At 42.5% G+C, this 15350-nt stretch overlaps 1 protein-coding gene across 1 annotated transcript in view; it reads left to right on the forward strand.

Moving 5' to 3' along the window:
• LOC308284533 (junctophilin-1-like) overlaps positions 1 to 12927 on the forward strand; it is a 26462-nt gene extending 13535 nt beyond the window's left edge. Inside the window, exons 3-7 of the mRNA XM_080725191.1 lie at positions 5987 to 6105; positions 8870 to 9130; positions 9482 to 9921; positions 10740 to 10836; positions 12576 to 12927. Coding sequence (XP_080581317.1) covers positions 5987 to 6105; positions 8870 to 9130; positions 9482 to 9921; positions 10740 to 10820 — 901 coding nt within the window. The 3' untranslated portion in view covers positions 10821 to 10836; positions 12576 to 12927. The remainder of the gene's footprint in view (positions 1 to 5986; positions 6106 to 8869; positions 9131 to 9481; positions 9922 to 10739; positions 10837 to 12575) is intronic.
• The last annotated feature ends 2423 nt before the right edge of the window (positions 12928 to 15350 follow it).

The following is a 15350-nucleotide window of genomic DNA, read 5'->3' on the forward strand; positions in this document are numbered from 1 at the left end:
GTGGGAGGGAAGCAGGCCTGGCAAGCAAGGCCACATGCGGCCCCCACCTTCACTTAATGAAGCCCACAGGTTAATACCAGAATACTGAATATATTACTGATTTCAGCTGCAATTCCAAACATGACCTGCTTTAATTCCGTCAGTCTATATTAGTAGCTTAATGACTAGTATAGTAGTATTCATTATTACCAGTAAGACTCCCTAATCGGGAGATAAGCGACCGTTGGTCGCTTATCTCCATAAATAGAGCAAAAATGTGTTTTTCCAAAATCTTCCTGATCCATGTTGTTGACATGAGTGTAGACATACTGTGTAGTGATTTTCGTGATTTTAGGGCAAAATCTGAATCGGCCTCATGGTGGCGCTAGAGGGCCATGTGAGAAATGAGGGGTGGGGTCTCCTCGCCGCCAAGGCGGACGAATAGGTACCGGCCCCGGCTCTCCCGGTCGCTCCTAGCCCGAGTTACGGCATTTTATGTGAGCTGCAGTGGCAGGGGGTCCTCCACTGGGGGCGCCACCACTTTTGCATCCGTTCTGGAGCACCAGGAGTGGGTGGTCCCCGGGAATGCCCCGTGAGCAGCCCCGTTGGGGTGGTCATTTGGTCATTTTTGCACATTTGGTAATTTTTTACACCTTTCGGGGACCTGGGGGTCCCCGAAACTCCGGGGGTCCTTGGAGGTTGTAGTTTGGCAGGCAAGGAGTGTGTGTGCAAAATCTGGCATGGATCGGGGCAACGGTTGCAGAGATATGAGCAGGGCAAAAGTGTGACGTGTGACGTGTGACAGAGGGAGTGACGGAGGGAGTGACAGAGGGACAGCCGGTGGAGGTTTGGATAGTGTGCAAGTAACTGCGACCTACGGTCGCAATTATATATTTTTTTATGTCCAATGTATTTGTATTTAGATTCATAAAGTTAATTAAATAATAAACATGAGTATATAACTAAATGCGTTTGAAATTAAATCAAAATGTTACATTTCAGGATTCCAATTAAGAAATAACAAAAAATGATTCAGGATTCCAATTCAAAAGAAGCAAAAATAGCCGATCTACAAGCTCAAAACGCATCGCAGCGTGATGCGTTTTGAGCTTGTAGATCTGCTATTTTTGCTTCTTTTGTATGAGATACTAGAATGACAAAGTAGGACGTAGCAATATGCAATGTGGCCCTCTGGAGTTGGCCCTCTCCATCATCAAAGTTGCCCACCCCTGATGTACATGATATCATGGGGAGAAGTACAGTCACACTCATGTCAGTGGTAAGGTAGTTCTGCCAGGAGGCACAAGACAGAGATCACAGGCATACTGTTGCAGGCCTCAAGGCCTAAAGGACGGTCTGAACCATAACAAGATAGACTTAACCAAAACAATAGCTATCAGGCCTAGTGGAGACATCTAGTCTAGACAAGGGGTCTTCAACGTTTTCAGGCCAAGGACCCCTTAGTTGAGAAATAGATGAAGCAGGGAGTGGGACCCCCACAACCTGTTCATAGATTCCATATAGTTTCATTGTTTGACAGCACAATTATTAGTTTATGTTGGATTCATGTCAATTTGTTTTCTTTTTCCCCAATATACCAAAGTTATTTGCCAAAAATAGAAGATTTACGAGCTCACAACGCCTCGTGCTGCGAGGCGTTGTGATTTGGAGGACCCCCTGTTGTAACTCTGAGGACCCCCTAGGGGCCCGGACCCCCTGTTGAAGACCCTTGATCTAGACTCTTACTAGCTATCAAATATCATCATGTATCATGTACTGTATAAGTTACAGATATGAATATCATAAGATGGACAACATAATGTACTGTAAATAAGGTCACATTACATATAATCAATCATAATACCATAATATAATATCTTCCTCACCTGTTCAGCAGTACTGCACTTGCATACTATTTTGAGGTACTTTTACTTTACCAGTTATTTCCAATTTGCAATACTTTTAGTTTTAGTTGTACTCTACTATATCTCAGAGAGGCATTCTTTGTACTTTTTACTCCACTATAATTATTTGAAAACTTAAAGGAGTAGTTCACCACTTTTCAACCTGTCTTCATATAACTAGCCCTTACCCGTTCAAAGATATGAGCTCCAAAATGATGTGCAGTGTGTGGGTTATGGGATGTGCACTGTGCATACAGTATATGAGGGATGGAAAGTAACTTTAACTGGTGCTTGCATGATAATATGTAGGAGCATCAATGTAAGAAATACCCGTTTCGTTTAATGGCTAACCCCCCCACCCCACCCCCCGCCCGCCCGCCCGCCTGCCCGCCTGCACACACACACACACTCCCCCCCCCCCCCCCCCCCCCCCCCCCCGTGTGTGTGTGTGTGTGTGGGTTTGTGTGTGATTGTGCATGGCCTGAACAACAGCGCCCCTCCCTTAACATGTGTGGTCACAAAAGGTACTGTAGGCTAAATAGATATAGATACACCATAAAAATGCTATTATACAGCATACGATTTGTGAAAGTGACAAACGGGCTTCACAGTTATGTCAGGTGTGTTCATATGCTGATGGTGATGCGATTTCAGATCAATTGCTCCAGCCACCGAGGAGAAACGCTGTTTCATACAGACAGACAGACACTCACTCACTCACTCAGACAGACATTCGCAAAATTATAGTATAGATAGGTCCTCACTAATGTTCATGATAAAATATCACCATTTTATTCTACTCAGTCCAAGTCTCCTAGGAGAGCTGTGGGAAGTTCAGAATCCATCGTCTTGTGACATCATCATTTTCCAAAAAAGAAAATTAATCAATATTTTTGAAAAAAATATTTAGATTTTTATTATCGTGAGAACAATGGCGTCCACTTTAAAATCGCAACTTTTCAGGAGTAGAAAGCCTGCCGTTTCTATAAGCTGGATTGGCAATCGATGATGTCACAAGACGATGGGTTTCTGACCTGCCCACAACCCTCCTCTGAGGAAGAAAAAAAGAAAAAAAGAAAAACGAATATTTATTTACTATTTTTGAGTGAGGACCAATTATATGAACATAGGTTGAAAAGTGTTGGAGTGCCCCTTTAAGTTAAACATACATAAACATAAATTAAATTATCTACAAGCTCGCAACGTGTCTCATCCGAGCTTGTAGATCTGCTATTTTCGAATGATTTGAACACATGCATGATTGATTTGATTCAATACTTTTGTACTTTTACTTTTAGACAAGTACATTTTTATTATCTGACTTTTACTTTTAACAGAGTGTTTCTACATTGCCGTATTGAGTTTAAAAATGTAGTAGTTTTTCAACCACTTCTGTTCAGCAGGGAGCTGAATTCCCTGCTTCTACTGCAAAGTATATAGTATATGACAATGTTATTATGTTCTTAACAGCATTTCTGTGGCACTGACCGCAAATAATATGCATGCAGAAACAGTAAATGTAGGCTGACTAGTAAAGATACATGCAGGGCATAGCCGAAAATTGGCCCCCGGGTCTTAGAAACTGAGTTTTAATTCCACCAGACCAGGACGAATTGACTGACCTTCTAGAAAAACGTATTGATTTAAGCATACAATAGCCTCATAAATATCTTCTGTCTGTGGATTGCCTTAATTGGGGACAAAAGTTCTATTTGCGGCCACAAAAGGCTAGCCGGGTATATGCTTAAATGCTTGAAAATAGCAATGTCTTTCTCTCTTTGTGTTTGGTGTGCAATGAACAAGCAATATGCTGTCATGTTAACATGTCCCATTACGTGGCCTTTAACTGAAGGATGTCTGACCCATGCACATGAACACATGAACACAGTGCACACATTGGTGCCACATAGTCTCTGTGTTGCGAGCCGTGTGGACGGATGCATGTGCTGTACAGGCCCGCGTGCACAGCATAGTTAACAGTGGTCTCTGTGTCTGTGTCTGTGTTTTTGTCTGTGTCTGTGTGTGTTGTAGGTCACTGAGTGTGTGGGCTTGTTCCACTCAGGGGTCATCAACATGTCCGTACATGGACAAATGTGTCCGTGGCAAGACTTGGTTTTGTTCGTGACAAATTCTAGATTTTCTTTTTCATTATCATCATCTTTTTACCATTATAGTTTTCTTATTTTCATCATAAGACCCTATCCAGGTTTTCTTCAGAATATGTATGACACTTACTACTTATTTATTATGACACTATGGCATACGGTATTATGAGTCCACTAGTAGTCCACTACTCCTACAGATTTTGTCCAAAAATCACGCATTTCCATCCTGATTGGCTGAGATTGGCTTTCAACGTTTGTAAGATTGGTCAGTTTTGAACAAAATGCCTCAAATTACGAACACAGCATGCAATTTTTGTGAAATTGTGCACGTACATTCCCACTAGGCAGAGGAAGAAATGCCACTTCAAACTTTTCAAATCAGCCTCATGGTGGCGCTATAACAGGCCGCCTGGCCAGGTGGAGACCTAGCTGTGCTCGGAAGAGAACTGCTTCTAGTTCAGGGCTATTTCTTTGTGTTTCTGGTAATACCGTATTGTCTTATCATTTTGTATGCCCTTGGCAAATTCTTTACTTCGACAAAAATGTCCACCACAAGCCAACATGGCGATGACCCCTGGTTCCACCCTATAGCCTCAGACATTATTATGTCTGAGACAAATATTAATTAACATCATAACATCATACAGCGGAATATTTGGGTTATCCTTGACCTACTGTCAGCGTGCACAAACAAATTGCTGCTGATTGGTCGAGTAGTTTGCAAGCAAACACATGCACATGCGTGCGCGCACACACACACACACACACACACACACACACACACACACACACACACACACACACACACACACACGTAAAAACAGCATCTCCTAACCCTAACCATGGCAGAGATAATCACGCTAAATCCAAAGCAGCACATTTCCTGTGTCTTCCAATTATTCAGCTATTCAGTCCATCTGTTGGAGGTGTTTCTGTTGAAGGTGGCCTGCTGTTCAATAGAGGACAATGTGGTTCCGGCATCTCATTGTCATCTTCAACTCCTTTCACCACTGTCATTAATTAGGACAACAAAAAGGCCTGTCTGTGGCACAGCTCATCCAGTTCCTGTTGTTCGCTTTGATTGATTGATTGATTGGAGAATTTATTAGAAGTTTGAAATAGAAAAAAGTACAGTTTCATGACAGTACAAATCACTGGTATAAGGTCAACTAAAAGGAGATCCTAGAAAGCCAAGGCTTATTTCCACAGGAACCACACTTTAAGTATCTCATATAACATTGAAAGACAGACGGATAGAACATAGTATCTAGGATAATATCAGTTTCAAAAGCATAACATCAAATACAAAGGCAGAAAAAAAGGGTGGGGGGAGCATGGGGGCTTAGTCTATTTACAAGTCACAGGTAGCAGCCGCCTGAAGGTGACTTTTCAACCAATTTTGAAGGAGGCTAGGGATTTGCTCTCCTTTAAGGCTTGTGGAAGGGCGTTCCACATGTTGATGGTATAGCAGGAGAACGAGTTAGAGCCTTGTTTAGTGTTAAATCTACGTTGATGATGATTAGTGGAGCTGCCTCTGGCCTCTGCCGCTTACATTTCTCTCTCAGCAGTCGATCTGTCTGTAGGTCTGTCTGTGTTTATGTCTGTCTATCCTAGAGCCGCAATCTCCCCCCCCCCCCCCCCCCCCCTGCATCTCTTTCTGCTTTAGTGTCTCTGTAAATTATAATTTATCACACTGTATCCTACTGTCATCTTTTTGTTTTCCCTTTCTCCCCCTTTGAGTTAGCCCTGCCTGAACTATTAAGCCCAATATCTCCCCTGGCCAAGGGAGGATTCCCTCTGAATGAGCAACTTGCTTTACGGCTGCTTCATGTGGGAAGGGCAGCCTTAAAGCAAGTTGATTCTTCAAAACCACGTGACTTCCAATGAATTGGACGTTGCTTTACCCCCGCCTCCCCCCAGGTAAAGCATAGTTAACGTGCTTTTGATGTGTGTCCGAGGCCTAATGGTGACAGTCCTGTGTGTGTGTGTTTTTCACAGGACGGCCCATTCTCGTGTCAAAGGGGATGCTGCAGACCAGGCAGCCCAGTCTGCCAGTCAGGACTCGGACATCGCCAGAGCCGTTGCCAGGGAGCTCTCCCCAAGCTTCCACCAGCCAGGTACGCTAACACATTGTTTCCCAAACCATTGTCATGGGTCACGACTCGAGTAAAAATAAAAATGTCTTTTCCTACAAAAATATAATCTATATTTCAAAAGATGGGAAAATCTGTTAATACAAGTGACGCTTCCTAAGGTCGCGCTGAAACAACGAAATACGGCACATTGAAGTCATTGGATGCTAAGAATATTTAACTTAATAGCCAGGAGTTCCAGCTATTCTTACTTACCTTTTCAAGTCCTCCATTTTAGGAGAAGAAGAAAAAATAATTGACCAAAAAAACAAACAAACACATCTAAGAAATTACATAAATAAAATATTATAATAATTAAGAAGTCGTGAAAATAGCTGATCTACAAGCTCTCACATGTTGCTGTTTCCCCCAAAAAATGTATGGGTCACGACTTGATTTAAAAAGAAGAAGAAAAAAAAGAAATCCAAGTAGGATACTGGAAGCTGATGGTAGGTGTGGCGCTCCACCTCAGCAATACATCTCCCAGGGGTCTAGCGGATTGTAACGGGGACAGACTCCCGCATGTTACCGGCTGATACTGATAATAAGCCACTCCCGACCTACTTATTGTGTCCCGGCCAGGCAAACTCTCTTTTGGGTCTCGAGCAAGTTTGGGAACACATGCCTACCTGTGAATCATGTTGTATGATGTCCTTTTTTATTCTGCTACATGAAGAACCGGGTGACATCAGAGCCCATCTGCACATCTCTGCTGTACACTACACATGCATGCTGTACATAGACATAACATGCATGCATACATGTAGAGTACATGTGCATAAAAACAGCCATAGGCAAAATATACCGTGTAATAGAACATGACCAAAACAAGAGCCTGAGATATCAAAGGTCATGCTTCACTGTAATACGAAATAGATATCTCAGCATAAGACACTGCAACCAGATCTGTGTGAGCTCCAATTAAGGTCCTGGCACGTTGCCTGGTAGCTCCACACATAAACCAGGTCGGAAGAGGTGGACTATACAGTAGCAGTGATTCTCAGCCTTTTGACACCCCACAACAAACATATTTGAACTGGAGACCCACCCAAATTAATCATATTTGAACTGGGGACCCCCACCTCGACACAGACTTGGAATTGTAGGCATTACATTTAGTTTGACTCGTGAGCTTGTAGATCAGCTTTTTTCACAATGTTTGCCTCTTTCTTATATTATATGACAATTTGGCCAATGTTTGACCAGTTCTTATAGTAGGCCTATAATAGTTTGTTGATTATTATTATTTTGATGATTTTTGTTTAGGTATTAAAATGGTCTTAAAAGTCCTTAAATCGTCACTTTACAGTTGGTTGAGTGAAATAAAGTGTAGACTAGAGATATCTACCTGTGAGCAGTAGTCACATAAGAGTGTTTATCTCAGTCTCAGTGATGTTGTTGGCTGTTCTCTCTGGGAAGGGGGTATCATCTGTGGAGAGGGGCTATCAGTGATGTTGGCGGGGTCTTAGGGCTGGTGTCTGGTGATAGGATAGCAGTGCTGCAGGGCCTCATCAGTGACCCAGAGCATGCAGGGAATGCCTGGAAGCCTTTTAACAGGTTTCATAAACTGAACGAGGGGCGAGAGGCCACTTTGAAAGCTCAGTGAGGTCGGGCAAATGCCTCCACTGTGAAATCATGGAGGCCGATATCGGCATCCTAACCATGGACTAACTGACAGTGGATAAAACCTTGAATTATGGTTCAGGCTAAAAGTGACAGGTAGACAAACATGATATCAGGTATTTGGGTTAGGTTTAATCACACTTACAGTTAAAGTTAGCCTTAAATGACCAGTATGACCTAAAAATTGAGGTATGGTGAATATGTACTATCATCAGGGTTATAAACCTACTTTTGGCCAGCTGGCAAATGGTCTCAGAATATCTGTAGCCCCTATGCTGTCTTACATGTAGCTGCAGAGTGGAAGAATGGAAGAATCTCATGGAACACATATGTGTGACTATCATTTTAAAATTTATAATGATAGATACCTACAGTATTTCCTACCGCGAGGGAAATTAAGTATTTTCAGCCCAACCCAGCTGATTCGCTGCCCAAAAGGAGCGTGTGAGCAATTAGGGGTTAAGAGTCTTGCTTAAGGATACACATCGACATTGCTACCCTGGCCTGAAATCGAACCTGGGACTCAGGTTCCCCAGGCGGGCTCCCTAACCATTCAGCTATGCCACCCCTAAATTATATTATATTATAGCTAGTGGGGTTGACAATCTAGCAGAACACAAATTGACCCCAATCTCACTAATGAACAAGAAAATTGCCATGGTAATTTATAATAAAAGCACACATAGTAAAAAAAAAAAATCACACCTGAAATGAGCGGTGCTGCTACTGATAGTCCCACATGACATCCACACTCACAAAAGTTGTGTATCGTCACTGTTGGGCAGAAACCTTGTATCTCCAAGTTTCAAATTTGTACGTTCTTTCGCAAAGTAAAGCCCTGCTTCATCACACAAGGCCGTCGCACAAAAGTAGTGAAAACAGCTGATCTACAAGCACACAACGCCTCGCGGTGCGAGGCGTTGTGTGCTTGTAGATCGTCTGTTTTCACTAGTTTAAATCTTTTTAAAATGATAAATACAAAACAAACGTTTTTGGACATACAAGGTTTTCACCCGACAACAATGGTATGCTGATTGACACAGCATCAGTGCTTCACAATGTGACATTGGCACGAGAAAAAAAAAACATTTTCTTTGAGAAAGCCTGTGCTTCCATGTTATTCCAGGCCCAGACTACATACGACAGAAATACAATGAGCCGTTGGAGGTGCAGGAGGTTCCTGAGGTGAAGGAGAAATCTCCGTCGGGGAGCCCCCATTTCTATCGTAAGGGGACAACACCCGACCCGTCTCCAACTGCGAGCCCCTCTTCGTCACCTCTCGCTGCCAAGAAGGAAATCATCGTCGCTGCTGCACCTCCTCCACCTCCTCCTGCTGTAGTGGCCCCGAAGCCCACTGTGGCCCCTGCTGCCCAGAGCCAGAGTGCAGGTAGGCTTCAACTGGGATGTCTGATGGCTGCTGAGGGGATAGAGATAAAATAAAAGTTAAAATCCTCAAAAGAGGACATGCATCTTCTTCAACACTACTCTTAAGTGATCCTAATTATAGTTGACCTGATGACAAAAACATTATCAAAACATCAGCAACAAACAATCTTTGCCTCTTTGCCCACTTTATCTTTTGCTACACAGCCTGACAAATCAGTTCGTTAATACAGTATTTCCAATTCTGCTAAAAAATAAATTAATATTCTTGTTATGTTTTATTGCCATCTATTTATCTTTTCTCTATTTCCTCTGTCCTTGCTGTTGCATTCTTTTTGTTTGCTCTGTGTTGCAGGCTTAACCAGGGTGCCATCGAAGCTGTCTCTCAAACAGGAAGCGCGAAAACCAGAGCCGCCTCCAGCGCCCATTAAACCAGCCGTCCCAATCAGCAGTGTCCCCAGCAACGGGCAGATTCACTCCCAGTTCCACAGCTACTATGTCAACACTGAGGCTGTCAAGATACCGCCGCCGGATGAACCCATCGGTGTGGAGGAGGACTTGCACCCATCGTGCCTCGCTCGCTTGCCGCCGCCTGCAAAGATGCTTGCGCCGAGTGCATCGCCCGCACCGTTGCGTGCGCGTGCGCGTGACCCTTCACCGGCCCCGGCTAAAGAGATCGCCAAAGCACCAGAGCCTGCCAGATTGAAAAAACAAGATTCACGGCCAAGGAGCCTTGCGGAAACCAAGAAAGCCAGCATGGAAATGGCCACCAACGATATTGTAGTGGAGGAGTCAGTGAGTGTCATCTCATCCATATTTTCTTATAGTCAATGTGGGAACATTACCAGTGTTATATCGTCACTGTCGGGCAGAAACTTTGTATCTCCAAGTATCAAGTTTGTACGTTTCTTCGTAAAGTAAAGCCCTGCTTCATACAAGACGCACAAGTCGCACAAAACTAGTGAAAATAGCAGACAGGCACACAACGCAGGCACACGTTCTACAGGCACACTACAGGCACACAACGCCTCGTAATGCAAGGCGTTGTATGCTTGTACTGTAGTTCAGCTATTTTCACTGTTCTAAATCATTTTTTAAAATGATAAATACAAAAGGAACGGTTGTGGACATATAAGGTTTCCACCCGACAGCAACGGTATGTTGACCAATTGGCTGCACAGCAAAAACCTCTGTTTACCTTAACTAAAGTAAGCCCTTATACTGTAGGACATGTTTTACACTCACAGGAGCTTGGACTATCCAAATGCCTTTTTTATTGAAGGTGCTAAGTACTGGTGGCTCACCAGGTACATGTAGACCACATACCATCAAGTCTCAGTCATTGAGTATCGGCTTGGGTTTAAAAAGGGTGCTAAATATAGATGACTAACATTTCGATGTCAACACAACTCATAAACTAAGTAATTATACTACAAACATTGAGCCTGTAATTGCCATAGTCCAACATAAACAAGACCAGTTCATCCATATAATGATAGTACAGGTGGGTGTGTGTTGTGTGTGGGCACGTGTGTGCGAGAGAGGGAGGGGCCATGACATAGTGTATGCATTATCCACTCCTAATCAATGCTAAACTCTGCTTCTACTTCCAGGGCCCTAACTCTATCCTGGTGGCTCTTGTCATGCTGTTGAATGTTGGACTAGCAATCATTTTTGTCCATTTTCTCACCTGACCAAATCTGAATGAAGGTAAGTAAGGGTGGTTTTCTCTTATACAAAAGCTAATCTAATATGAGTTCTCACAAATATCTAGTATGAAAAGTAGACATGTCTCTGCTTAAAATAGTTTTTTTTTTAAATAGTTTTTTTTCCTTCAGTCGTGAAAAGTAGACAGATTTATTTGTATTTTCTCCAGTCCTGGACAAAATAATAACTAGAACTAGAAAGTACTGTTCCTGAAGAAACAGTGTGGGGTCGCTACGAATGTTGAATTGTTGATAGTATTAAGTATTGATAGTTTTATAAGTGTTAAAGGTGTTAAGTATTGATTTTTTATAAGTGTTAAAGGTGTTAAAGTATTAGTGTTAAAGGTTTAAGGTTTTGAAGGTTTAAGGTTCAAAAAGTATTCAGGGGTTTCAGGTTTTTAAGGTGTTAAAGGTGTGATTTTAAAGGTTTTACAGGTGTTAAATGTTTTAAAGATGTTATAGTTGGTGTAAAACATTGGCTGCCAGAGTCTAATAGTCCGTTTCTAGGGTATAATAGGCAGTAGCTATGGTCTAATAGGCTGTTGCTATGATAAAACAGTGGTTGCTAAGGTCTAATATTCAGTGTCTATGGTCTAATATGCAGTTGCTGGGGTAAAACAGGTGATTGCGAGGGTAAAACAGTACTAGGCTCCACCTCCACTGTAGCTGAATGGCATTTCCCCATGCATGGGATTTCTGTAGCAATTTTTTGCAATGGTAGCCGATATGTAGGCCAGAAAGTTGTAGAGTTGGAACTAAGTTTCAAGATAAAGGTATAAATTTCCCCATTCAATTAAACTAGCCCTTCCCGTTCAAAGATATGAGCTCCAAAATGATGTGCAGTGTGTGGGTTATGGGATGTGCACTGTGCACACAGTATATGAGGGATGGAAAGTAACTTTAACTGGTGCTTGCATGATGTACTGTAGGAGCATCAATGTAAGAAACCTGTTTTGTTTAATGGCTACAGAGATACTGTCCCCCCCCCCCCAGCCCGCCCGCCCACCCGCCTGCACACACACCCGCCTGCCTGCACACACACACACACACACACACACACACACACACACACACACACACACACACACACACACACACACACACACACACAGAGCTGGTTAAACATTTTGCCTCATGCTAGATGCAGAATAGATGTGCCTCAAGCTAGATGCAGAATAGATAGTAGATACACCATAAAAATGCTAATATACAGCATACGATTTGTGAAAGTGACAAACGGGCTTCACAGTTATGTCAGGTGTGTTCATATGCTTATGGTGATGCGATTTCAGATCAATTGCTCCAGCCACTGAGGAGAAACGCTGTGACAGACACTCAGACATTCGCAAAATTATAGTATAGATGGGATTTCTTTCCTTTTTATTTTTCATTTTTGCAATTAAAAGTGAAATACCAGTACTAATTATTAAAAAATGTAATTTGTAGCCTGCACATATGTAGGCAGAAAGTTGTCGAGTTGGAACAGGGCCCCTAACTAGTCCTTCATACTTGTTTAGATAAGCTAAACAATTACTAGACATATTTGCTCATAGCCATTGAGCATCATGGGTAAATATGATGGTCCCAATATTATAACTCTTATATTTCCTTTGTATTCCCGTTAGTTCCCATATATTCCCATAAATTCCCTTTAATTCCCATGCAGATTTTCCATGTTTGGACCTCCCCTAACACTTACTAAATATAATTGTGCTCCTGTCCTCCTGTCTCTTATCTCTGCAGTGGACTCATCCAAGCTCGCAGCCTAGGCCCTGAACTCTCAGCAGTTACGTCAACCAACGAGGGCCTTTAAATATGGCGCCGGTCAGAATGGCAGACACAGGCAAAAAATGGAGGACTGAAAATAGACAGGAGAAGGAGGAGGCGGACGAGGGGTAAGAAGAGGAGGAAAACACATACGGGGGAGGGGGGGTGACGGAAGAAAAAGAAAGCAGAGAGAGAGAGAGAGAGAGAGAGAGAAAGATGAGACCAGACCTCCCCCGCCCATGGACTGACTGATTGACTTTCGGTGCCTGAGGTCGAGTCTGATTGGACGGGCCATGATTTGTGACTCCACTCCAGAGGGCTGTGAAAGCTGAAGCAAGCAAGTCGCTGGTCGGGAAGAGGCAAGCTTTAAAAAGAAAAGGAAAAAACTAAAAAAAGGAAAGGGGGGGGGGGAGCATAGGTGTGTTTGGAGTGGAGGGTAGGAAGGAGGGAGGCTGGAAGGGGAAAAAGGGATGGAAAGTACATAGTGTTTGTGTATGTGTGCCAATGTGGTATCTGCGTCAACTCGTAAGGTGCACATTAGTCTGCGTCTACGTTTAAATGTGTGTGTGTGTGTGCCTGTGTGTGCCTGTGTGTGTGTGTGTGTGTGTGTGTGTGTGTGTGTGTGTGTGTGTGTGTGTGTGTGTGTGTGTGTGTGTGTGTGTGTGTGTGTGGTACTGGTGGTGGATTGGATATGTTCGGAGATGCACTTTTAGCTGATGGAAGCCGACAGCTGCCTTACTATTTTACCGACTGACGTAGTACCCGGGCAGAAGGGCCAATGGGGGGGGGGGGGGGGGGCTGCCTAGGATGGAATGCGAGGTGATGGGTGGTCTCTCTCTTTCACTGTGTTGGGCCTGGGAGAGTGCCTCTATCTCACGCTCAGTTTATCAATATCTGTTTTATCTACCTGAGTCTGTGTGTCATAGCACTTGTCAGCTGCAGATTTAGACAATGCCAGTTGCAGTTCAGACAATCTCTATTTCATAGTTGTTGTTTTTTTGATTGATTCTAAAACATTAATTGACATTAGTTGCTCATTATTTTTGGAAATGACAGATGATTATGTGCTAAACATTTGTGTCAGTTGTGTATATAGCTCATTATATTGCTGCTAACGCAAGCAAATTCCATAGTCAGTGTTGTGCTAATGACAGCAATCATTTTTGTAAGAGTAGGTGTCAAATTCTTCAAATGGCGCACCTGTCATTTTGGAACCAAACTCATTTTTTTGTAATGAATGAATGGAAGAATCTGTTTGACTTGACCTGCCTGCATGAACTTTGATCTTTATTTCTCGATTACAGTTTATTTTGTATTTGTCTGCTCAGTTTGCTTACTGGTTCCACATGCAGTGCATTGGCACGCACAGCAGGAGCATGTTTTTATTTGGCACACTAAATGATTCTGTTTGTTTTTCCTGAGTTGGTTTATGTATCCTGTTAACAACCGGTCGGATAAACTTTCATCCCAGGATTATGAAAGCATTATACACCTTATCTGGTTTAAATTTTGGTTTATGTGATAATGGAGAAAGCTAAATTATATAGATAGTTAACATCATAACTGGCACTTTTAGAAAGAGTGAACTGGACAATTACAGGTGTATCATAGTGCTTTCCTTTGATACACTGAAGTTGAACACACTCAGAGGATGATTAGATGCTAAAATGTTTGCCACAAAACCACGTTTTACCCTTTTAGGTACCATGGCCATCTGGCCAACTATAATGCCTAATTTACTCTGGCTTGGTGAAAACATCTGTTATTTTCTGTAAGCAACGGTATTGTGCCATGCAGTATAAATTAAGCTTAAGACACTATTAAGAAGTTTAAGAAACTATGAGTAGTTTCAGGAAAGTAATTGTTCAACTACGTGTTCCACCCAAGTAATACAGTAAGTAGCTGTATATGTAATAGCTCATAGTAACAACTCGTCTGGTAACAAAGGAGCTACAGCTCCATTGTTTAGTGTCAGATATACAGTATATACTCAATATACACTTGTTAAACATTGTGTAAAAGCAACACTAACTTTGTAATACCTTTGAGGATGATCTTTACTCTGACAGAGTAACATAAACCATATGGTAGGCATCTTAAATGTTACCTTCAGAGGCCATTCAAGTGTGGAAATACCCACTGTCCCTTCAAGTCAGCGGTTTGTACTGTACAAGCCAGGATAGAAGCACTCTCTCTCTGTTTGTAGAATATGATGTGATACTATGCAATCTGATGTGATTCAATAAGTGCAGCACAACGCCTATCTTTGGTACTTAGCTTGACATATTCTGTGCAATAATGTGTGATATGAAATGGCTGTTGCTCAAAAACGACCACCTAAAGTAAACACCACACAGAGTAAACCCCCTCATTAGTGTTTAGCAATTGCTCTGATTTGCCTGGATTTGACTGACATGTGTATCTGTTTTTGTTGGAAGGACAATTCACTTGCTGCCATCAGACTCAGTCAATCACAGAAGAGTACTTTGAATAGATTTCAAGTAGTAATTTGACCCAAGTCCTACACGTCCCCAACGGTAAATCATACTTTAAGCCTTGCTAGCCATCTTAGGAAAGGACATGAGGGACTATTCCGAAACACAACGCAAGGGCCATTACGATTGGATCACTTTCCTTAGTATATTCTTGAATGCTGTGAATTAACAGGCACATCAAGGAAACCTGTCCATCTATATCTGCTGTAGCTATCGGTTACTGTTTCAGTCTCAATGTGGATACAGCTAGCAGATA

The sequence above is a fragment of the Nannobrachium achirus genome (genome assembly GCF_963921795.1).
Source record: "Nannobrachium achirus genome assembly, chromosome: 5".
Taxonomy (NCBI): domain Eukaryota; kingdom Metazoa; phylum Chordata; class Actinopteri; order Myctophiformes; family Myctophidae; genus Nannobrachium; species Nannobrachium achirus.